General features: G+C 42.3%; 1 protein-coding gene across 2 annotated transcripts in view; it reads left to right on the forward strand.

Annotated features, from left to right (window-relative positions):
* Positions 1–234: 234 nt before the first annotated feature.
* BRIP1 (BRCA1 interacting helicase 1) overlaps positions 235–24,307 on the forward strand; it is a 48,641-nt gene continuing 24,568 nt past the window's right edge. The window contains exons 1-14 of one of the 2 annotated variants that reach the window (XM_063173765.1): positions 235–273; positions 1,342–1,469; positions 2,061–2,172; positions 2,506–2,700; positions 2,960–3,087; positions 3,573–3,707; positions 8,613–8,903; positions 9,351–9,572; positions 9,872–10,071; positions 12,789–12,921; positions 13,428–13,579; positions 13,663–13,834; positions 13,948–14,085; positions 14,995–15,156. In XM_063173765.1, the coding sequence (XP_063029835.1) occupies positions 1,377–1,469; positions 2,061–2,172; positions 2,506–2,700; positions 2,960–3,087; positions 3,573–3,707; positions 8,613–8,903; positions 9,351–9,572; positions 9,872–10,071; positions 12,789–12,921; positions 13,428–13,579; positions 13,663–13,834; positions 13,948–14,085; positions 14,995–15,156 (2,133 nt within the window). In that variant the 5' untranslated portion in view covers positions 235–273; positions 1,342–1,376. Of the gene's footprint in view, positions 274–330; positions 374–1,341; positions 1,470–2,060; positions 2,173–2,505; positions 2,701–2,959; positions 3,088–3,572; positions 3,708–8,612; positions 8,904–9,350; positions 9,573–9,871; positions 10,072–12,788; positions 12,922–13,427; positions 13,580–13,662; positions 13,835–13,947; positions 14,086–14,994; positions 15,157–24,307 lie in introns of those variants that run through there. The other variant, XM_063173766.1, reaches the window with a different exon arrangement.

Genomic DNA, 24,307 nt, shown 5'->3' on the forward strand with positions numbered 1-24,307 from the left:
ATAATATAATAATGTAATAATAAATATATTATTATTAATAATAATGATAAAGGCCAATAACAAGTATTTATATATTTCACAAATAGCGCGGTTGCCTAGCAACGCCTACAACCCGGAAGCCAAGGAGGCGCCCTGTGATTGGCTGCCGGCGCGCAAAGGTGAAGGCAGGAGCGCACCAGTGTGCGCTGTGCTGATTGGCGGCGCGCGGCCCTTTCCTGTCAGCTGATTGGCTGGGGCGGAGGCGGGAAGGACGGAGGCGCTGAGGGGCCGCAGGTGCGGGGCCGTGAGGGGCCGTGAGGGGCCGTGAGGGGCGCGGGGGAAGCGGCGGCGGCGCCTCCGCCTCGCCGAGCACACAAAGGAAGCGAAGGCCCAGGTGCTGCTCTGTGGGCTGGGCTGGGGCGGCCCCACCGCTTCCTGAGCGCTCGGGCGGCAGAGCGGCTCTGCCCGGGTGGAGATGTCCCTGGGGGAGCCCCTGGTGGCTCTGGTCACGCCACGGAGGGGCCCTGCGGTGTCCCGGGCCCTCCCTCCCCTCAGGGCCCACTGAGTTCGGAGCTGTGCTTGTTTAAGCGAGTTCCCCTCCCAGAATGGGTTGGGAAAAGCATTGGAGCGAGGTTGCCTTTCCCTCTGGAACGAGGCGTTGGGTGTAAACTCATGTCAGGCGTCTTCTTTTGCTAGAATTGCTTTGTCCTATTGAGGAGCTCGGTGTTGAAACTGAATCGTGCCACGAATTGGTGCTTTTTTGATGTATATGTTTAATTATTAAAAGCCAGATGAGTTAATTTATCCCAGAGAATCTGCCAGTTTAAAGTTGTTGTCTTCATCAGTGTTGAAAAAATACGAGGAAAAAACCCCTGTACTGTTCAAAAATATTGTATCTTAAAACCATTTATGCCTCTTCAATATTTTTAGTTCAATAATTTCACCTTTTTAATACAAATTGTCTGTCTTTATTATTCCGAGATATTCAAGGTAATAAACGCAAATTGGTAAATTGAGGGATACTCCTTTTCCCCTGACGAATTCCTGCATTATTTGTGGAAGGAGGATGTTTTTAAGCATCTCATTTTTAAAGTCATTGTCCAGTTTTATTTTTCGTTGTTATAAAATGTACAAGTTGCTTTATGTTCGTAGTTTATGACATCTTGCAGTTCAAGCTGATGGACGTCTAGAGTTAAAAACTGGCTGGTTTTAGTCACTTAATATTCTAAAATATTTTTCCTGCATGGATTTGGGTTCTATCTCCAGTCTAACAGAATCTGACCTGCTGTGTGCAGCTCGTGGTGTTTTTATTTATTTATTGCTTGCTAGCATTGAGTCACCAACGCTGTGTTTGAATTGCAGTGTTGAAGCTGAAGCAGACAGGAGCAAAGCTGGCCATGCCTTCTGAGGGGGCCCAGTACACCATAGGGGGGGTGAAGATCCTGTTCCCCTGCAAGGCTTACCCCTCCCAGCTGGCCATGATGAACGCTGTGAGTACCCTCTGTCCTGGCATGTGCCACGCTCAGAGCTTGTGTTTGCCAATATTTGGAGTTCCAGAATCTCTGCCAGCATTCAGAAAGGTGACACATGGAATTCAGAGCTTGTGGTATCTTGAATTCGGTGGTAACCACTCAGTGTTCTCTGTGCTGGGCAGTGTCTGGGCCATGGGGAGGGAATTTTGAAGTACATTTTGGATTTGGGAGCATTTATGCCCAGAAACAAGTTCCTTGTGCTGTAAGGGTGTTTATTATTATCCAGCTATGCTGTAATTACAGTTGTATACAAATGTTCAGGTTTATAGGGTGGGGAATGATTTAGTAAGCCCCATTATCTAAACAGAAGAATTATGTGTAGTAATGTTTAAAGAAATTTTCATTTTTTTGGGGAACTTTTCTAAATGAATTATTGCATTTATATTTAAACTTTTTTTTAAGAGTTTTCACCAGTGACAGGACAAGAGGGCACAGCCTTAGGATGTGCCAGGGAAAGTTTAGGCTGGACATTAGGCCATTATTGCTAAGATTAGCTAAACACATCTCCTTTGTTTCCTGTTAATTCTGTTTCTTTTATTCCCCTTGAAGATTGTGAAAGGCTTGAATAACAGGCAGCACTGTTTGCTGGAGAGCCCCACAGGAAGTGGCAAAAGCTTGGCCTTACTTTGTTCTGCACTATCATGGCAGCAGGCTTTGTATGGTGAGTGTCAGAGTCTCTGCACAGCTTTTATTACAAAATATAAAATAATTAATTGGTTTCCATCAGCCCTTAAACATTTGGTTTCAGTCTGGGCCCACCACTGGCACCTTGCCTTAATGGCAGTGTGGAGCAGGAATGCTGGGCTGGCCTTAGATCCCAGAAGGGAATGGAGGAGAATCCTCATGGGGTGTGTGGATCGATGGGAGGAGGGAGCTGTTCCCTTCCTGTGCTCTGCAGCTCTGCAGAGGTGGCCACAGCTGGTTCAGCTTGACTGGCACTGAGCTGCCACCCTCATGGTGCTGTTGGTGACAGATAAATGCCTTTGTCCCCCAGAGAAGTCAGTGCCAAGCTCGTCGTGTGACAAGGAGGACAGGAAGGCAGCGCCATCCCCGCCCTGTCACTGCAGGTGTCACTGCCCGGCCAGGAGCAGCGAGGCTGCAGCGAGTGGGACTCCCAGTGCTCCTTGTTCTGCCAATTGTCCTGAGCCAGGAACTTCCAGGAGACCTGGGAGCCCTCTGCCAAGCACAGGTAACCTCATCTGTAGGCAGCTCAAATTCTGCTGCTTTAGGCCAGGGATGGTTTCTGACCATCATAGTGGCAGCCCTGGTTGTGCCCTGCATGAAATCTCTACAGTGCTTAATCTGTCTAGAAATTAACACTCTTTCCTACACCATATCATTTATAGCAATTCTAGCAGTTACTGTTCTGTAGTAGTTACATTTTAAAATGTTGCCCTTATTTAATGCATCCCTAGTAATGGACATCCATTTGATTTTGTTAATTACAGAATGTAAGGAAAATGAAACACTGGCTTCAAAGCTGTCTGCCAAAAAGAAGTTATCCCTTCATGCCAGTGAGAATGATGATTTCCAGGTGGACAGGAAGAGGATTCGTCCTTTAGAGACAGAGCAGCAGGTGAGCAGTGAAATCATCTGGGTGTAGCTCAGGCAAACTCTCAAATCCAGTTAATGTTATAGGGGAGGGTGTGGGAAATGAGTGAATCACAGTCACAGTTTAGTGACAGGGTTTTGTTCATTTTTATTGGTATTTGTTACAAAGGACTGCACTGTTGTGTGGACTGTGCACTAAATTGTTCATTGTACCCCGTCCTAAACCCTTTCACATTTAAGCAAGTAATATCCCCAAATACATTTATTCCCAGTTGATGGTGTTATGATTTCTGTAAGTTCTGTAACAGTGGGAAAGCAAAGCAGAAAAGCTCAGCAATAATTTTATAATTAAAACTTTACAGCTTTCCTCAATGACTTGTGTGTGGCTGACTTGGTTAAACTGTTGATGGCCAGTTACTAAAGCAGACTCAGCTGAAACAAGAGCAGGGCTGCCAGTGTGAGCACATCCCTGTGCCCTGGGCATTTTCCCACTGGTGCTTTCCCCAGCAGGTGAGGAAACGTCACTGCCTTGCTAAAGGAGTGCAGCTGGTTGATGCTCTGGAAGTTTATCATCAGAGGAAAAATGGAGAGCTGATTGTTCACTCTGAAAAAAGCATGAAAACCACTACTTGTTCTCCCCAAACAGTGAGTAATTCAGAAATATCTTTTACACCAGAGTGTTAGTTCAAGAACAATTTAAAACAATATTTTATGTGAAGGGGTTATGCATGAGATGCAGCTTAATGAAGTTTGAGCAAACACTGAAGCTAATGCAAATGTTCCTCTGTGCTTTGGGTTTTATTTCCATTTTCTGTAGCAGAAGTATCACATCAGGAGTTAAATTACAGGTTGCACCTGTTTCTGCAGCTTTGTTGGGCATTTTCTGCATTTCTTACTGTTTGAAAATAGATTTTACATAAATGTTTGTTGGGGCAAAGCAGTAGAAGAGGGAGTGTGAGGCAGTAGAGGGCTGAGTGTGAGAGGCCAAGCTGTGATGTAGTAACCCCAAGGGAAACCAAAAGCTACAGGATTACTGTAAGATACTGGGAGCTAAATATTTTCCTTAAAAAGTGACTCTGTGTTGTAGGGCATTTGATGGGAGGTACTTTTTATTAGTTTTGGAGAGCTCTGTAGATGTTTGAGTAAGATTTGAAATGCTCTGTGCCACTGAGCTTCAGTTGGCAGTTGGAAACCCAAAGGCCACCAGAGTGTGCTGTTCATTTTCAAATAAAAGGAACTCTCGTCCTTCCTGATTGTAAAATTTCCTCTGGTGCTTTGCTGTGGGTACATGAAAAATTTGATTTAAAACTTGTAGAAATTGTAGAAATTTCTTGTCTAGAAGAAAATTGAGAACTAAACAATCTGTTGTTTACTACATCTTTAGAAAGAAGTAACCTAAGAAGAAAGGGGGTCACTTCTTTTGAAGTTGCTTTTTAAGGATGACAGAATAAGGTGTTATTTTGCTGTGATGAGCAGACTCAGAACTTGTCTGGTATCAAGGAAATTGCAGAAAGTAAAGCCTGATTTGTCATTAGTAGTTCTGAGCCTTAACTGCATTTAGTTTACAACAGGAAGAGCATCAGAGCACAGGTGTTGGGTATAAAAATGGTTTTTGGTGTGGCTTAGGGAATGAAATCAGAGCTCCCGTTGAACACTCACCTGATGGACTGTGTGTGTGGTGATACAATGACTGATAACAGCATTGCTTGTTCACTGAGGCAAGCTGCCTTTGAGTGTCCTGTGTTTTACAGTGCTCACTCCTCTCAGAGCAGATTCAGTTTCTTACCAAGTCCTGTTTCTACTGCAGGAGGGAGAACGGGTTGGTTGTTGTAAGAGCCTGAGAGGTGCTCTGTGCTCCCAGCCCTGCTGCATGCAGCACCTGCACATGTGGCTGAGCACCCAAAGCCGCTCCCAGCCCTGCTGCATGCAGCACCTGCACATGTGGCTGAGCACCCAAAGCTGCTCCCAGCCTGGGAATCCAGCTCTGGATTAACTCCTGCAAGGGAGGGCAGCTCCAGTGTGAGTTTAAAGGGGAAATTATAACCTCAGGTACTCTCTTGATTGCTTCTGTCAGAGCATATGGCCTGAGAAACTGGGGCAGCTGGGTTAAGGAATCCCCATTTCCAGCAGGGAAAGAAAGTAAACAGTAAATGGAGACTAGTGTAACAAACACTTGGGGTATCAAAAAACAACTGTGAAAAGAATCTGTCTTAATGTGCTAGCCCATTGCAGTTTAACATATTGCTTACAACCTGCACAATGGGCTTTGGGTGACTTCTGTTACACATTCCAGGGGACTGGCAGCCTGTTACAATCAGGGTCTGGACTCCAGAATGGGCTAATTTACCACGATGGGATGAAGAAAGTTGTGGATTTGTATTACATGCTCTCACCTGACACCGTACCCGATCCTTTTCCTGCTGATTGACGTTTTCAATGAGCTCTTTGAAGCAAGTTCCAGCTTAATTAAAACGTTTGCTTGGTTAGCAGTGATCTGTGAAAGCCTGTGATAAATATTGAACTGGGTTCACCTGCTGGTGACTGGGGAGGATAAACAGCTGCTTTGTGTGCTTTAAACAAGAGGCTGCAGCAGCAGCAGAATACTGGGCTTTCTGAGAGCTTCCAAAGGAGCAGCTGAAAAGCTCTGCTAATGTCACTGCTGATATCTGCCTAGATTGTGCTTGTGTGATATTTCACACAAGAGACATTCACTGCTGCAGCATTCAGGTGCCTTTGTAAGTGGGAAATGTAGCTGGAGATATGAAGAACTCCTCTTACCTCTTTGTGTTTCAAAGATCACAGCCCCAGTGTTTGTTTAGCTCTATTTTACACACAGTACAGGCTGCTGGACTCGATTATTCCTTTTTTAATCGGACTTCCACGTTTTTGCCATATAAATATTGATGTGATAGGCTGGTTTATCTAGCCCTGACAGAAGTCCAAACAAGCTGCATTAGCCTAAGGTCCATATAGGCTGATATCTGATCTCTAATGGCATCTGTTCCTGGGTGTTTCTGATTAAATACTGCACAAAGTGCAGCAGGATCTTTTTTTGCCCTCTTCCAAATGAAAATCCCTCTTTCAGATTCCAACAGCTGAAAACAGGTTTAGTTCTGAAGCCAGAGGGTATTATGAAATACAATTCTGTTGTCTCAGTATGAAGTATTTCTAATCAGCCCTCCCCTAATTCCTTCATAGATAAATTGAAACATTTTCTAATTATCTTTGTGGTATGAGTGTAAAAATTTGTGCTTGGCGAGAACACTGCCCAGGAAACCCCTTGTTCATGGAGAGTTTTCTTTCTTTGTGCTGCAGGAATGGCAGAGGAACACCACGTTAGGTGTTGCTATAAGATATCCACAGTTGGTTCTTGGAGAAATACAGAGTTAAAATAGTTTGCCTTTTATAAAATTTAAAGATGTATTTTAAGGATTCTAATGCAAATTGACTCACTGGAGTAATGTGGAAAGAATATGGAGAACTCAGCTTTTAAACTGTGTTTTAACCAATTTTCTAAAGTTTTTCTTCATTATGAAGGACCTCCTAAAAGGTTTTATTTATTAAAGTATTTGGGCTAATGGTGGCTGTGCCTTTCAGAAATGCTCTGACTACTGCAGGCACTTTTATTTCTTAACTACTCACTATAAAATCAGCCTGAGTTTACAACTTGCTCAGTATTGTGGGTTTGAGTGTTTTTTGAACATAAAACTTTTCTCAAAGTTAAAGGTAACATTTTAGTGCTGGAATAATGGCTAAAGTGCTTCTTAATGCCAGTATTATACCAATCCCAAACCTCTTAAACCAAACTTTTAATCCCACCTGTAAAATCCTGTAATTTATAAGCCTCACACATAAGAACACTTTATTTCTTTTTTATGCAAAGAATAATATCTGGTATTCTAAGCCCATCATAGGAGAACCTTCTGGTCATGATTTTATATATTAATTTGAGCTGCATTTTCCTGTTGTTCTAAGAACTCTGGCAAAACAGCTGCCTGATGGGTCCTAATATTTTTCAATTATTTTTATTTGGCTTAGCACAGCAGTGAAATATTGGTGGTAAAGTCTCCTCTTGGTGTCCTGTGTGTTGTTTTTCCCTCTGAAAACACAATCTGACTTGGATTAAAATTAAAAGATAGAAATATTCTTCAAGGCCCTACACAGTCACTGCTTCAATTACATTAATTTTTAGCTTGCTAGTGTGGTTTTCATTATTTCCAGGAGCAGAGCAGAATGTAAGTGATAGAAATATCAAGGTAGCATTGGGGCTTTAGTGTGAGCCCTGCACATATGTAACCTATACCATGTGTCAGCTGTTTGCTGCCTGCCTGCTGACAAGAGCCCCATTCATAACTCCTCTTTTTATCCTGGCAGTGAATAAGTAATGATTCAATATAGAAGGCAGGATATTTGGAACTGCCTATTTCATGTGGCAGCACAGGGTAATGAAATCTGCTGGTCCTGGCAACCTGAGAGGGGAATGTAACAATTCCAGCATGGCTGTAACTTTATCTGCTCTGAGGCCTGTTTGTTTGGCACATCAGGGAAGCTTTTATCCCGGTGAGTGGCAGCTCTGAGGGTTACATTTACATGCTTTCTCTCATGTATTGTCATATTTAATGGCACACAGGGCTGGCTGGGGCTGAGGGGAGCACGAATTGCTGTTCCTTGCAGTGAGAGCTGGAGACAGCTTGATCCCCAGGACTGTGGTGTAACACACAGCATGACTTAGCATTTGTTTGTCATGGATAATCTTACTGGTACAGTGAAAGGCAGGGAGGAGTGCTGCAGTGAGCATGTTGTTACCTGCACTGCCACCTGAGCCCAGTACAAACTGTCTGGCTCTGGGAGAACTCTCCGTTTTCCATGAGAGGTGTGTTTGGACATGGTTACACTGGAGTTCCTGGTTTCCTATGTGGCTCTTCAAATTCATTGTGACAATCTCATGTCATTTATTTCAGTATTTAATGTTGTGATGGCAGAACAAAAATGGCTTTTAACAAATATTTTACAGGATTAGGTTCTGTTTAGAATTATTCCCTGTGTTTCCTTTATTCCCTGGCTACTCAATGGCCTTTGGCAGAATGGCACAGCAAACATGTTTCTAATGGAGAGTGTGTGGTGCAGTGTTTTATCTGCACACAGAGTCCCTGAACTGTCTTCAAGGAAAAAAATATTTTAATTTGAGTGTCTGTTCCAAGTTTTCTTCATTGAAGGTTTTGGACTCTTGCTCTGTAACAGGAGTGTCCTGAGCTGGAGCTTCAATGTGAGAAACTTCATTTGCATTATTCATGTGTGTAAATATTCCACTGGATTAATAATTCTTTCTGATTGGGTTATGATAAAATTGTGATCACTGGAGGGTTTTATTTAGATATTTCCAGGCACAGGGATGTGATGCTTTAACATTGCAGAACTTGTTGCAGCTTGATGGGCAGCCCTGGTGACTGAAGCTGTTACCCCAGAGGGCACTTTGCAGACCATCAGCAGGTGTAGCACATTCATTTCCCAGTGGGATTTTGTGCATCATCTTTTTGTCTTGCTTTGCAGCCTCCTGGCCCTTGCACTGAGTGTTCCTGTGCTTCTGGGAAGGAGCCAGGTAAAGATCCCAGTCACTCAAAGAAGAAGGAGAACGGAGATCAGTTGTGTGTTCCCAAAATTTTTTTTGGGACACGAACGCACAAGCAAATCAGCCAGATCAGCAGGGAGCTGAAGAGGACAGCGTATTCCTGTGTGCCCATGACAATCCTGTCCAGCAGGGATTACACCTGCATTCATCCTGTGGTGTCCAACAGTAGTAACAGGAGTGAAATGTGTGTAGAGTTGCTGGAAGGAAAACATGTGAGTAATTTGATTTGAGAAAATGAGCATTCATTGAACAAAGTCAGATTTAACAGCTAGAATGAGTAATATTTTTTACTTCTTTATATTATATTGGTTAAATACCACCTGGTGGCATTAAAACTAAATATTAATTGTTAGAAAATGTTGATACACTGTAAAAACTTATGGTGGCAGGAATAAGATTTATGACTGCCAGGTTAATGGTGTAATAAGATTTAAATTATATCTGGGTTTATAAATGAAGAAGAAAGAAGTGTCCTTTATGGATGTACGTTTTAGAAACATGGATTTACATGACATGAGCTGTTAATGTCTGGCATAAAGAGCAGCTGTTAGAAATGTTTCTGAGAAACAGCCAAATGCATGGAACTTTGGGAGATTTTAGCCTGTTTGGTTTTTGTTATTTCTTGTACCCACTAAGTCTGTGCACTTGTTTGCTTTCAGGGCAAGTCCTGCTCTTATTACCACGGTGCTCACAAGCTGAGTGAGCAGCATGCCCTGCAGCCTGCCCATGGGCTGTACCAGGCCTGGGACATTGAGGACCTGGTGAGGCTGGGCAGGAAGCTCCGTGCCTGCCCCTACTTTGCAGCCAGGGAGCTCATGGTGGGGGCAGACATCGTGTTCTGTCCCTACAACTATCTGCTGGACCCACAGATCCGGGACAGTGTGAGTACACTGGGGACAAGTGGCAAGAAGGTAAAAAGAAGAATTTAAAAGGAATTATCCACTGAATGTTTTGTTTCTGTGGTCAGCTGACATCCCATTCATGTCCAAAATAATATCTATAAAATAACTTCTGGGTTTTTTTGCCCTTGGATATTTTCTAGGTTATGAAAATTGATCCAAAACCTGAAAAGCTTCATTTGCACTGTGCTGCAGAATATCCATTTTTTAGCAGGCTCCTGTTAGTTGCTGTCTCTCATGTCTTTGACTCGGTTTCACCAGACAATAATTACCTTTTCTAGATGGACATTAACCTAAAGGACCAAGTAGTCATTTTGGATGAAGCCCACAACATTGAGGACTGTGCTCGGGAGTCCGTGAGCTACGGGGTCACCGAGAGCCAGCTGCGCGCTGCCCGCGAGGAGCTCGACTTCATGGTCAGCAACAGCATCAGGCAGAAGCACCACGAGCCCCTCCGAGCTGTCTGCTGCTCCCTGATCAAGTAAGGCAACCTTTTATTGCTTTCTATCAATTAATATTTATCAGATTACCTTTAGGTGTATGGGATGGTGTTACTCTGTCACGTTAGAGAAATTCAACAAAGGTTCACGTACAGCTATGCAGTTGTTTGATTTATGTTCATTTGAGGAATCCACAGGGTTTGATCTATTAGAAGAACTGCTGGTCTCACATGGAAACATTGAAATTCTCTTTTGAAAAATCTTGTGCTCTTTATGGGGCTTTTTTGGACTCCTGTTTATAAATCTCAGTATGAAAATTTTCATAAGGTGAATTTTTATGTTTCACACATTTGCATATTTGACAAATAATAATAGCATTTGTTGTCAAAGAATTAACGAGTTAATGTTTATAGAATGCTTTCAGAGCCTTGGACAGAAAGTATTTGGACTCTGTTCTTGGAATCAGAGTGGAATCAACTGAAGTCTTCCTAGTTGAAAGTGAATTTGTCAGTCATGCCCTTTGTTTTCCCTGGGAAACAACTTCCTGGAAGGGGAACAGCTGAGCCTAAGCTGAAAATCCTGAGAGGGGATGTAACAAAAGGAAATGGACAGAAGCCCAGGAAGAAACAAGAGGTCCAGGGCAAAGTCTTTTGGGGAAGTACAAGTGTCAAAGTCAGCAGAAAAAATTGAATAATGCTACAAGTGCTGCAGTTAACTGAGTTCTGCTCCAGTGTGTGCAGAATCTTCATTTTGCTGCAGCAGCACAGGAGGAGTTCACTCTCCCATCCTCACTCCCTGCTCACAGTTCATGTTTGTGTCACACAGAGACAAGGGACTTTTCTGCTTGGCAGAAGCAAATTCTCCTACCGTGGATATTTCAAATGTTAAACTTCAGTAAAAGATAAGAACAACATGGCTGAAGATTTGATTGCCTCAAGCTTTTTAACCTTATCAGGAAAACTGAGGTTGATTGTCTTGGCAAATCTGCCAGCAGCATGAAAAGCAGCTGCTGGAAAGCAGAAGACTGGGTGTAAATAGCCAGTAACAGGTAAAATGCACCTGCACAGTGCCATGGCTTTGCCAAATGCATGGGGAGCTAGAAAAAAAATCTTATTTCACTCTAAAGATCCTGGGCCCTCATTGCAAAAAGCACTTAAGGATGGGCTTGGTGCCACAGTGCTGCAGTGAGCTCTGTGAGGAGTTTGCAGCTGGGCCAGGGCAGGCTCTGGCAGGCTCTGCTGCACATTGAGCAGGGCTGGTCACTGTGGCCAATGGAACATGCTGTGTCACCAGGGGCATCTTCTGCTACTGGGGGAAGCAGCAAATTCTCTTCCTGGAATTGAAGGCATGTGTGCAGCATCCCTTCATTCCTTTCCTGGAAATACTGCATGCAGCAATTTTCACTTCAAAACCAGAGATAACCTTTCTGGGAATCAAGCTAATTTTATGTATGTTTTCTGCTTAGCTCTAAAAATAATTTAACAGGCTTTGCAAGTAAATGCTTTAATGTTAGATGGAATTTATTGGAGAATTTAAGGTATTTTTGGTGCTATTTGGCCATTGTGTTAAGTTTGTATTTGCATTTATTATTTCAAAAGTATGTGATGGTGTTTGAAGTTCATATCAGGGAAGCGTTTTACATTTCTTTAAGTGTTTTACACATTGTAGATCTGTCTAATTCCTGTCACAGGGGCCTTGTCCTAATTTCAATTCCAGGTCTTTTTGATGTTACATTTGAGGAATTGGGGCCTTAGTCTTAGTGATCACCATTCTTTAATGAGATCAAGCAAATTTTAACCAAAGAAGTGATTGTTGTGGCAGCATTGGTGGGCTTTGTTTGCATTTAAACCTGGCAGAAGGGAAGTTATATTTTAATTGTTCCATGGATCAGATTATTTATGGTGACAGGGCAGGAAATGTAGAACTGAAGCAGTCCCAGAGCCTTGCTCTTGAGTTGCTAATGATGAACTGGTTTTGCAGGTAAATATTTTGAGCTCTTGCAGCACTGACAGCTGTCCTTTCAATGCCTCCTGCCTCTTGATGGAGCAGACAGCTCCAGCCTTTCCTGGCAGGGGGAGGAGGAGCTGCTTTTCTAACCAGGGACAGGGCCTGTGGTGCTGCAGGGGTGAAGGAGGACAGGCTCACTCAGAAAATTCCAGCTCTGCCACAAACGAGATCGCTCTCCATGTTTAGCTCAATCAATCCCATTTTGCATTGTATTCCAATTATAATTCTGCTTCATTTGCAGCAGTGCCAGTACCTGGGGTAGGTGTAAATGGGCACTCTCTATTGCCCCACTTTCCCCGTGTAAATATGAAAAGTGTTCATTTCATGCCTCAGGATTGGTTATTAATTGGAAAGTCAGCAGCTGACAGGGATAATCCAACCTGCAGCAATTGGAGCAGTGATGAGTGGATTCAGATATGCAGCAGAAGTCTTGCTTGAATGAGCCTGACATGTCAGAAGAGGAAATTACATTTTAATTCCTTTTCTTTATTATCTATTATGTGAAGTATAAAGATGTGGGGAGAAATTTCCTTCTCATTTCAATGAGCTGCATCCAAAGCAGTTCCATGGGAGTTGAACAGTGAAAAACAGGCAGAAAGGAAAAGCAGAATCTCTCTTCTTACATGTAGTAAAACATTTGTCATCATCTTAGGAGTCTGGTGCAATTTTTGAGGTTTGCTTTGTACGTGCAAAGTGTCTCTAAATCTCTCAAATCAATGCTGAAATGATTTGTGCTTTTTTTGTCTTTCAGCTGGCTGCAGGAGAGCTCTGGGCAGCTGGTGGAGAGAGCCTTTGAAAGTGCCTGCAAGGTGTGGAGTGGCAAAGAAATGCTCAACTTTCTGTACCAAATGGGAATAACTGGCATTACTTTCCCCATTTTACAGGTAATGCTGTGTGCTGTACAAATGAGCAGCACCATGCATAATATTGTGGTGTTAAACATCTCCAAATGCACAGAAGTTAAATGGAAACAGCTTTTTCATTTACTGCAATACTGAAAATTGTCTGAAAAGGATTCCTGATGAAAACCAGGAGTAACCCACTCGAGCTACTGGAATTTGTGGAGAAGCAATGTTTTGAAGGATACAATTGCTCACATACAATTATTTAAATTGAACCATTGAGCCAGTGATATTTTTGCCTGTTTTATCCAGCTGCATTTTTATTGAATGTTAAAATGTTTTTACCCTATTTTCTAGTTTATCCCTCCTTTCTGTGTAAGCCAGTTATGTTAAAACCATTGTTAAAAATTGAAAGTGTTGTTCCCTTTCCCTCTGACTTTATTTTAAATGAACTTTTAAAGCAATGAGCTGACAGTCTTGTATCTCTTTTAACTCTGGTTTTGAGAAGACACTTAGAATGTTGTTAATATGGAATTTGCCTCTTGCAGAAACATCTTGCTGCTGTTCTGGAAAAAGAAGAGAAAGTTTCTATGCATGGGAGAGAGGAAATTATTGAGGTGCCAGTTGTGAGCCCTGCAGCACAGATCATGCTCAAAGGCCTGTTCATGGTCCTTTCCTGTCTCTTCAAAGAGAACAGCAGGTCAGGCCTAACATTTATCAGCTGAATGCTCACAATTTGGTTGCTTAATTGTAGTTTTTACTGATATTTCTGTCTCTGTGTAGGTTTGCAGATGATTACCGGGTTGCTCTACAACAAACTTACACCTGGATGACTGAAGACCAACATGATGATGCAGATAAAAGTTCCTTCTTCCCAAGGCCCAAGCACAAAAAGAGTTCAAGGCAGAAAACCCTTGTCCACATGCTGAACTTCTGGTGCTTGAACCCTGCTGTGGTGAGCTGAGTGTGAAGAACAGATAAAATAATCTGAGTGATAACAAATACATGTCAAATCTGAAAGAGATTGCATTGATCTTCTAAATTCCTGCTTTGCTTTCTCCCACCTAGGCTTTTTCTGACTTAAATGAAGTCAGAACAATTGTTCTGACATCAGGCACTCTCTCTCCCATGGATTCCTTTTCCTCAGAGCTTGGTGTGAAGTTTTCCATTCAGCTGGAGGCCAATCACGTTATCAGGAATTCCCAGGTAAGCTGGGCTTGGCTGTTCCCATCTAATGCTGCCCATGGTGCAAAAACCAAATAAAAGTGATGGCAGACTCATTCTGTCAGTTAAAAGAGAGGTCCAGGCTGTTGCTTGGCTTAATGCAATGGAAAATGACATTTTTAAATGAATTAAGAGGCAATTTTAGACAAATTTCCCTGGAAAAGTTGCTTGTGCTGTATGAGATGGCTGTTAGCAATATCAATTACTGCACTTCAAGTACCAAAATGAATTTAACAAATATCTCAACATTTCTTTCTCACTTAAATGCCATTCTTGAGCCTGCTGTGGTTTCTCCAGGCTGGTTTAGGATTAACCCTGTCCCTGTGCCCCCAGGTGTGGATTGGCATGGTGGGCAGGGGCCCCAGCAGGTGGGAGCTCTGTGCCACCTTCCAGCACATTTTTTTCACACTTAGCAGGATCAATAATGAAATGTTGAGGTTTCTCCAGGCTGGTTTAGGATTAACCTTGTTCCCTGTAACCCCAGGTTTGGGTTGGCACAGTGGGCACCGGCCCCAGCGGGTGGGAGCTCTGTGCCACCTTCCAGCACATTAACCTTGTTCCCTGTAACCCCAGGTTTGGGTTGGCACAGTGGGCACGGGCCCCAGCGGGCGGGAGCTCTGTGCCACCTTCCAGCACATTAACCCTGTCCCTGTGCCCCAGGTGTGGGTTGGCACGGTGGGCAGGAGCTCTGTGCCACCTTCCAGCACATTAACCTTGTTCCCTGTAACCCCAGGTGTGGGTTGGCACAGTGGGCACGGGCCCCAGCGGGCGGGAGCTCTGTGCCACCTTCCAGCACATTAACCCTGTCCCTGTGCCCCAGGTGTGGGTTGGCACGGTGGGCAGGAGCTCTGTGCCACCTTCCAGCACATTAACCTTGTCCCTGTACCCCAGGTGTGGGTTGGCACGGTGGGCACCGGCCCCAGCGGGCGGGAGCTCTGTGCCACCTTCCAGCACACCGAGACCTTCGAGTTCCAGGATGAGGTGGGAGCCCTGCTGCTGTCGGTCTGTCAGACACTTGGCCAAGGAATTTTGTGCTTTTTGCCATCCTATAAGGTAGGGAAATGTGAATTGCTGTTCTTCCCCTCAAACCACACACACACTTTGAAAATGCACTGTGTGATTTTCTGCACTGTGGTTTATACATCAATATACAGGAATATTTATCAAATAAATGTATTAACACAGGGGGATTGTATTGTTATTTCTTGGCATTCAGGTTTGTTTTCATGAGCAAACATATTTGGTTTTTCTCAACAGATGCACCTATTAACACAGACAGTCATTTCAATTAGCATTACCATAAAACCAGCCAGATCCATAAATTTTCCTTGTGTTGTTTCCCTGAAGATTTAGAAATTGTTTATTAAGAAAAAAATTAAAAATCACATCATGAAATGATACTTTCTATATAAATCAGCAGCAGGAATGTCTTTGCATGTTCTTTCTGTGCTACCAGAATGCAGAACTCATCCAGGTAATTTCTCCTTCCCTTGTTTCTTGTTCCATTTCACTGCATTGGAGATTGGAGTGTATTTTTCTTTAATCAGGGGAATTGCTCACTGACATTGGCTGAAAGGAATCAAATTTCTCCATTTCAAACTATGTAATATCTAATTTCACTGACAACAGTTATCTAATTATGGTTAATCTGGATCTCCCAGTAGTTCTGCTTTCTTCTCTATTTGTTGTTCCTGTTGTTTATGGTCAGGAACAGGAATATAAACTTGCAAGATAATTATGTAACTCATACTCATTTTTCCTGTACTGCTTGAAAGGGTGTAACTTTTTAATTTTTAAATGATTATTTATGATTTTTAAAAAATCATCTTAACAGACAAAACACAAAGACCTCTAAAAAATCCTACCAAATGATTAAAAACCCCAACATGATGGAAATAGATTTTCAGACATTTCTGCTCATCCCTAAGGTTCCTAAGCAGAGAATATTTTCCAAAATGAAATAAAAACTATTTATTCTTTTTTTACAATCCCTTCATCTTTTATCATTTAACTGGCAGGCTGCAGAGGGAGGGTTGTGTCTTGCCTGGATGTCTTTAAGTGCAATTCCTGCCAGTAACCATTAGGTGACCACATCAGACCAGGTAATGGAAGCCCCTGAAAAAAGCAGATTACTGACCATAAATTTATTTAACCTCACAAAACCCTGCACTTCCATGCAAAGGAAATGATCTTACAAGAAATCTCCAATTTATTTAAGAATTTAACTGGAGCATCTTTCAGTTTCCAGCATTGTCTTTCCAAGTGTGTCATGTTGGAGAGTTGATCTTCCATATCTAGACCTGACAAATATTTATGAAAGTTTTTATGAGAATAGTAATGTGAATTGCAAGTACACAGAGACTTTGTAATGACATTTAATAAAGGAGGAAAACAATTGCTGGCCAGCTCTGGAGCCTTCCCCCCCTGCCCTTCTGGCTCCCTGAAAGGTCACCCTGCACACACTGAGTGTTCTGTTCTTTGGAGCAACACTCCCTGAGCCCAGCAAGGTATTGATAAATAGAAATTGCAGACAATTGAAGGATGATATTTTAAAATCACATTGCCAATATTTTTCTGTGGATGCCCTTTTTCTTCCTACTGCTTTTATTTGGGATTGGGTTGCCTTTAAGGCTGAGATTAATATGTTGGAAATACAGAATAATGTAAGCACATTAATACAGGGAAAACAAAGTATTCTTTCTTTCATCATCATAAAGAATATTTGCATTTCAAAAGTGATTTTCACAGGAAATTGCTGCCTCTCTTTAGAAAGCTGCAGCCTTCAAAGGAATTTTTCAAGGCTGTCAAGATCTGATTAATCCACATGGCCATGGACCTCACTATTATGATTTAAGCAGATTTTTTGATGGCTCAATCTGTTTTATGAATTGAAGCTTCAACTTTGGAATAAGTGACAAATAAAGGGTTTTTTTTTTTTTTCCTGTCTGGAAGGCTGAGGACAATGCTTTGAATTTTAAGTACTTTCTATCCAGGTAATTTGATGGAGCTGGAATTTAGTTGGGTGTGTACATTGGATTTCAGTTTGGAATTACTACCTGCAATGTGAATGTGGAAAAAAACCAATACTATAGAAATTTCCCTTTATCTTAGTCAGGTATTTGAATAAATATATTTTTAATTGAAGAGTGGCTGTTTAAAATATATGTATAGCAAATATATGGAATTAATGCAGTGGAGGAAAATCTATGGATGGGCAAAGAGCCCATCAGCTGTTCATGCCCACATTTGATAGGTGTCTGCTATGAACAGCTGTGATGGTTCACGTGGGGAAATTCACAAACAACAGGGAAATTTTTAACGTCATTGTTGGACTTATGGCACATTGACTTTTTAAAAAAATCAGCTTTATCTTAACATTCACTAAATTCCAAAGCTCCATCATTTTTAAGGCTCCTAAAACTGGTGATACTATGCAGCAAAAATGCATTTATGTGAAAATCAGTAGCAACTCCAGCAAAAAACCACTCTATAAAAGAGAATATCAGAAGGTGAAAAGATTGCCCAGAAATCTAAGATGCTTTTAAACAAGATTAAGATAAGGCCCATTAGGGCTCATGTTGCCAACCTGTCTGCATTAAGATATATCTTGCCTGGTGCCTGCATCTTGGATGATTCATTCAATATGTGTCATATCAGAGTCAGCCTTGCCAGCAAGGAGAAAAATGCTAATGCTTATAAATTTTAGTGCTAATCCATCATGATGAATTAACTGACCTTTCTTAGTGGGGTTTTTTTAAACAAAAGAAGCTTTGGATGATGATGTTAATGTTGCCCTGGTTTGTTGTGTTCTCTGAGGCACTGTTGGTTAATTTGGATCTGCTAATTGAGGAGGCATCACTTGGAAGCAGGATTTGTACAAATGGAGTTGGAAAGAGTTTGAATGAGTGTTTTCAACAGGAAAACTTAGGAACTGATAACAATTCTCTGCTTGAAAACCTGAGCTCCTTGCAGGGAGGTTGGACTGGATCCCATTCAAAGGTTCCTTGCAACCCAAACTATGATCATGGAATAGTGGCACAATTAGCATAAATTAGCATATAAATGATTCATGCTGCACTGCACTGGCTGCTTACCTTGAGAATTTTGGGGTAAGGTTGTAGTGATGACACACAGCAACTTTTGCCACTTGCAAAAATAAACGCTGCATTTCCCAGTTTATAAAATGTAAATAAAAATGCTCAGCTTTTATTTGTCTCATGACTTCAGGAGCTGCAGGTTGAGAGCTGAAGCTCTGTCAGTCTCACCCCATTTCCCTGCTCTCTGGGAAGATGTTTTGTGATGTTTTCTGGAGGGGGAGCAGCAGGATTGGGTGACAGCAAATCCCTTTGGGCTGGAGCTCCTGTCCCTGTGTCAGGGATCCTCCAAACCTGCCCAGCCCTCTCTGCAGGTGTTGTTTGCCCTTGTGCTGACAAAGCTTTCTTGGCACCCTCCCACAGCTCCAGACAGGCAGGAATTAACAATATTAATTAACTCTGAGCAGCGTGGGGCTGCTTTCATTTCAACAGGCTGAGAATGTTCAGGTTCAGGGCAAGGATTTGGAATCAGCTCGGTTTAACCTCTGGCTGTGTCCACGTGGATTTAACCTGGCCTGAGGTGGATGTGGCACCCTCAGGTAGGGCAGGCTGAGGGAGGGATTTCATTTCATGATTAATTCTCAATGTCTGGCTCTTCTTCATTTCACACAGAGCCTTTTCTTATTGAGATACCTGAGATTGGTAGAAATTCTTGTTTCAGTAATGAATAGAACTCTGAACAGACAATATTTTCATTTCTAAAACTTTCCTGAAACGTGGGTTTGTAAATAAATTATAAGAAACCCATTTTTCCTGCCATCAATAAAACAAAGCAATGCTGCTTTCAGACAACTTTTACTTATTTAATAAATTACTTCAATAAATTTCCAAAGGATGGTAGTCTGTTTAGCCCAGCCTATTAAAAGCATTAAGATTTGAACACTGGCTGTTAAAATGAGTAAATGGCAATATCACAAAGTTAAACAAATGCCAAAAAACATTTTCCAGAGTACTGGGATTGTAACAATACCATTAATGAGGGCAAAGAGGTTTTAATGCAATTTGCACATTCTAAAGTTTCAAAAAGAGGTTTTGAGTTAGTGCATTATTAATGTTCTGAACATCTGGAACTATGTAAGAGCCACAGACATTGAGCAAGTGCAGGGTTTCCCCACTAGGTCTGATGCTGGCTGGTTTCCTCCCCAGCCAAAAGCTTGTTTTTAGAAGTTTGAGACAGTAAAATGACAATATCCAGATAAGAGAGAAACATTCCACAGCCTCTTTTTGCTTGTATTATATACAGAGGAATAATTGGAAACCATTAGGTTTGTGCAGTTAAAAGGTGAACTTGAAATTAAATAGGAAAATAGTTCTTTGCACCACAGATGGGGCTCTGAGGAATTATCTAAATTCCATAAAAATGCTGAACTTTTTCTGTTGGGTATTTCTGTTATATGCAGGGATAAATGCTTCATCAGGAGTAATAATCTCCTTGATGGTCCTGTTGACAGCTGTAGGAGGGCTTTGAAGAAGAGATTTACTCCTGTGTGTAAATATTTGCTGGGTGTAAGGATCTGTTTGTGTCATTTATGACAGAAATTTATTCTTTCAAGTTACATCAGCATTAACTTTCTGCATAATTTTAGTGTTAGAGAATGTAACTGACACAGTTACAGCCTTCAAATGCTGCAGGAAACAAGAATGTTTCAAGGTGTCACCCAATTTTAGATGTTTTAGATGTTGCCCAGCATCCCTGGCATGGAAGGAAGCTGCCTGTGAACAGGTTTGGCATTTCAGGAGTGAGTTACAAAATAATTGTAAATTAGTAATGATGCTCACTTTCTGGCCAGCATTTGCTTTCTGCTCCCAAGGGAGAGGTTCTGTCTTGCTCCAGGAGCCTCATTTGTGTGAGCCAGGGAGCTGTGGCACAGAGAGACCCCAAGGCTGGAGAGGCTTTAGGGACGGGCCCCTGGCACCCTCCTGCCTCAAACCTGAGCCTAAAACAGAGCAGGGTGAGGGAGGAGTCACTGAACAACCCCTGGGGACCCCTGGGTTTGTCCTGGCACTCTGGGCTGAGCAGGGCCCTGCAAATTCCAGCAGTTCTTTTGGGGCTCTGACACCACAGGGACCCTTTGGGCTTTCATTCCTCTTTAGAAGGAAAAACTCTTGCAGTGTCCTTTGTCCTTCCTGTGCTGGAAATCTCAGGGAAGTGATTTCTGTCTGTGGGCCATGGTTTGGGGAAAATGAGCTCTAAAAAAAGCTGAATTCTAATGGCTCCCAAATTATTCATTTCAACATTTGCACCTAATAAATGTAGATAGAATTTCATTTTACTTGTCCATATTATTTCTTCATTGCTTGTTTTTTACTCTTCCCCTGCAGTGGAAGTTTTCCTTTTGAACTTTATCTCAGCTTCTTTATATTTTATGGGGGGTTTTGTTCCCATTAATCATATGCAGTATCTACTTTCAGTTTAATTCTCTATTTTCCATCATTTCAATATCAGTCATATAAACTGTCTGGGTATTGAGGCTCTCACAGTCATCCAGAAATACAATTATCTGAGAGCTCCAAGAGCTCTGTAAATCTCCATGTGATTCCTGAAGTCTACACTTTGCTTTTCCCATTGACTTGGGCATAGAAATGTCTGTAAAAATCCCTGTGTGAGGGGGAAGATTTTAACCATTCCCTCCCAACTGCTCTGCTTTGGGCACTGGTGAGAAATTGCTTCAAATAGAGAAAAACAGGAGCAGAAGGAATTATAAACTCCACACAAAAATAATTGCAATGAGAGTTTTTGTCTAACAAGGTGTTAAATATTTATCTTTAGTGTCATCAGTTCAATCCAGCTGTGCCAAATGAAATTTGCAGCTGGAGCTGGCAGTTCCCACCCTGGCAGGATCATTTCTTGTGGAACTGCAGCAAACTCAGAGCCAGAATAATGCTGGGCTCTGCAGAGGAGTAACTGAGGTGTTGGCTCGTTAAAGTTATCATTAACTCTAATGATTTATTAGAAGGTTTTCATTTAGAATTTTTTGACCTTGAGTTGTCTGAGTTTTGTTATTTTTGTGGTTATTTTTTCCCCACTTGGTTATCAACAGCAGGCCAAGATAAAATTTTCTCTTTGGAGATGGTGACTGACAATCTGGATAATTGCAAAATGTGGTTTCCTTCTTCAATAGTGTGACAGGATCATGGATGTACAGCCCAGTTATGGGGGGATTTCCTGATTTCTGGGGAATTAGAGACAATCCAAATGTTAGAGATGCTTTGGGACCTGAGAGGAGCTGACCTGGGAGCCTGTGGGGGTTCTTCCCCCTTCCCTGGAACTGTTCCTGTGCTGCTCTATGAGCTCCTGAGCAAAGGAAAATTTTTTATCCTTTTTATTCTTTTTTTCCTAGTTAGTTTCCAGGTGGCTTTGTGAACTGTGGTGTCTCCTCAGGAGGTCAGACAAGTGTCAGAGACAGCTCAAGGGAAGGGATGATGTTGCACATTCCAAGATTATCCCTTTTTATTTTCAGTCTCTGGGATGAAACATTTTCTTGTTTCTGTGTTTTTTTTAAATATATTTTCCAGTGGTTGACTGTAATTGGAGAATCTCTAAAGATCCTCCTCTGGAAATGCTGATTGTTTTCACTGTGGCTGATGTCCTGAAGCTGTGGTGTGAGTTTGCAGCATCCTTAGCTGGCTCTGTGTGTGTGAGTTAACCAAGGAGCTGGAGAGGTGGATACTCACTCAGGTGGATATTCTGGGTGACTGCACCTGTGGGTGAGGTGACATGAAAGCAATGCCCTGTGGTGGCTCCTGGTGCTGTGCAGAGCCCCAGCAGCTGCACTGGGGCTGCAGCTCTGTGCTGTCCCTGCCCTGAGCCCTTTCCCTGTGTCCCTCCTTGTTCTGGAACCTTCTCTCAGCCCAGGGGAGATCCCCACCTGTGCCTTGGCTCTCTTTGAATTGCAGCTGCAGCAAATGCACAAACACCCTGCTCATGGCTTCCTTCAGTCCTTGCCTTGCAGTGCTGACCAGCAAGGGCTGTGCAATAATTCAGGTGCCCTGTGGCATTTGCTTTTTACACAGAGCAGCTCCTCGTGCTGCTCGGCACATGAGTCCAATCCGGAGCGACAGTCGTGGCAGATTATTGGATATTATGTCTAAAAAAATTATCTGCCATGCTGGCAGATGAGTGTTTGGCCTGTGAATTTCACACCCTGAGAGCTGGGCACTTTAATATTTTATTGCACTGTTAATTTAAATACCCTGAGCAGACAGCATCAGGAAAATAAACGAAAAATCTCTTATTGTTTGTCACTTCTGAGTCTGACTGTCAAAGTGCTGCAAGCTGAATTGTTGTAGCTCGTTAACACGTGCTCCAATTTCCCTTGTAATTAACACTTGCTGCTTGCATATTTTTCCTCCTATTTATGTAGGAACTGCATTGAAAATGAGTTTTCACAGTCAGGAAGTTTGCACTCTGTGAATGATGGATTCCTAACAGTAAATAACAGAGTGAAGATGTCCTTTTCCTCAGGAGGTTTTAATGAAAGGGAGGGAGAGCAGCTGTGAACAGGGAATAATATCCACAAACAACATCATTCTTGGGAACGTGTGTCCTGCCCAGCTTATTCTGACATTGATGTGCTGAACCTTTGCAGCCTGCAGAGCTCATGGTCCCTTTGCCATGTCTGGGAAAGATTCAGTGCCTGATGTGACTCCTTCATGTGTGAAAACCACCAGATATGAGAGGAAATAACTGGAGAGGATTTATTCAGGAGCATGTTCTGCATCAGCAGTGAAACAGCTCATACAAGAAGCTGAATATGAAATGTATTGACAGGAGTTCTTGGGCTGTTTTAAATTCAGAGAAATTTGACATCATTGGGAGGTCTGGGAGCCAACAACTCCTATCTTAGAAAAGAGAAAAATCTTGCCTCAGTTTTACCTTCTGATAGGGCAGGCAAGCTCCTGTGTGAGAACATTTAATTAGTGAGTGATGAATTCCAAAGAGTATTCATTGCACTTTGACTCATTTTACAGCTCAGTAATGGACTAATTTTTAGCAAAAATATTTCCAAACAAATAACTTGCAATGTACTGCAGTAAAAACTTCAATTTCAGCTTTTACTTCCAATTTTGGATCATGAGGTGAGAAATTATTTTCCTAAGAATCAGAAAAGTCTGTTATTTCTTTCTTTGTATATTTTTTTTTTAGGGGGATAGAAGGGAAGGAGGGAGAAGGGATCGAGATGGGAACCTGGAATAAATACTTAGGTTATTTATGTATTAATTGATTTATTTATTTAGAATTGTCTCATTAATGTGGTGGAGGACATGAAGTATTTCCTGTTGGGACCCTGGGCTTGGGGAAGGGAGCAGAGGCAGCTCAGAGCTGGCACCCTGGGCAGGCTCCCAGTGAATGATAATCCCAGGGGCTGCCTTGGGTTGTTTTTCCCCTTTATTCTGAAAAAACCAAGAGGTCAGAGATGTCTGAGCTTGGCTTTTCTGGCTGGGGAAGAGCAGCAGTGGAGATTCTGACTTCATCCATGGCCAGTTCATCATTTCGCTTTTTATTCCAGACCAGGATTTAAACCATTCCTTTTTAAAATCATTTTGTTTTCTCATTGCATGAAGGGTTTTCCCTCCCTGGGATGGGAAGGTGTAATGATAGCCTAGGGTGGATGTACAAGCAGTTCCTGGAACACAGAACTCCTTGTCTTGGTTAATTTTAAAACCACAAAAGAAAGCCTGGTTTGAAGCAGGTTGTTCCTCACCAGCTGCCACAGAGCTCAAAGCCTGAACAAAAACTCTCCAGCTTCTTTGGGGGGCAATCATGTTGGGTTTTGGGGAGAAAATTTCTATAAAAAAGCTTCTTTAGCTGCAGAAGCAAGATATTAACAGTGTTTTTGTGAAGTCTTTGGCGTGCAAAACATTTCATTTTTCATTACTGTTGTCGCCGTTCATGTTTTCCATTATTTAAGGGGCTTATTGAAAAATTGATGGTATGTTGGGACCAGAGAGACATCCTGTGGCTGCAGGGTTGATTTATGGCACATGGAACACACTTCAGTGCTCCAGGTTGCTGCTGCTGAGCACACTTTGTCATTGTCCCCACAGAGAAATCGTGGCAGTGCAGTCCCCGTGCTGCCCCCGAGCTGAGTGATGCACACTGTGCCTTG

The sequence above is a fragment of the Melospiza melodia genome, chromosome 21 (assembly GCF_035770615.1).
Source record: "Melospiza melodia melodia isolate bMelMel2 chromosome 21, bMelMel2.pri, whole genome shotgun sequence".
In the NCBI taxonomy this organism is placed as follows: domain Eukaryota; kingdom Metazoa; phylum Chordata; class Aves; order Passeriformes; family Passerellidae; genus Melospiza; species Melospiza melodia.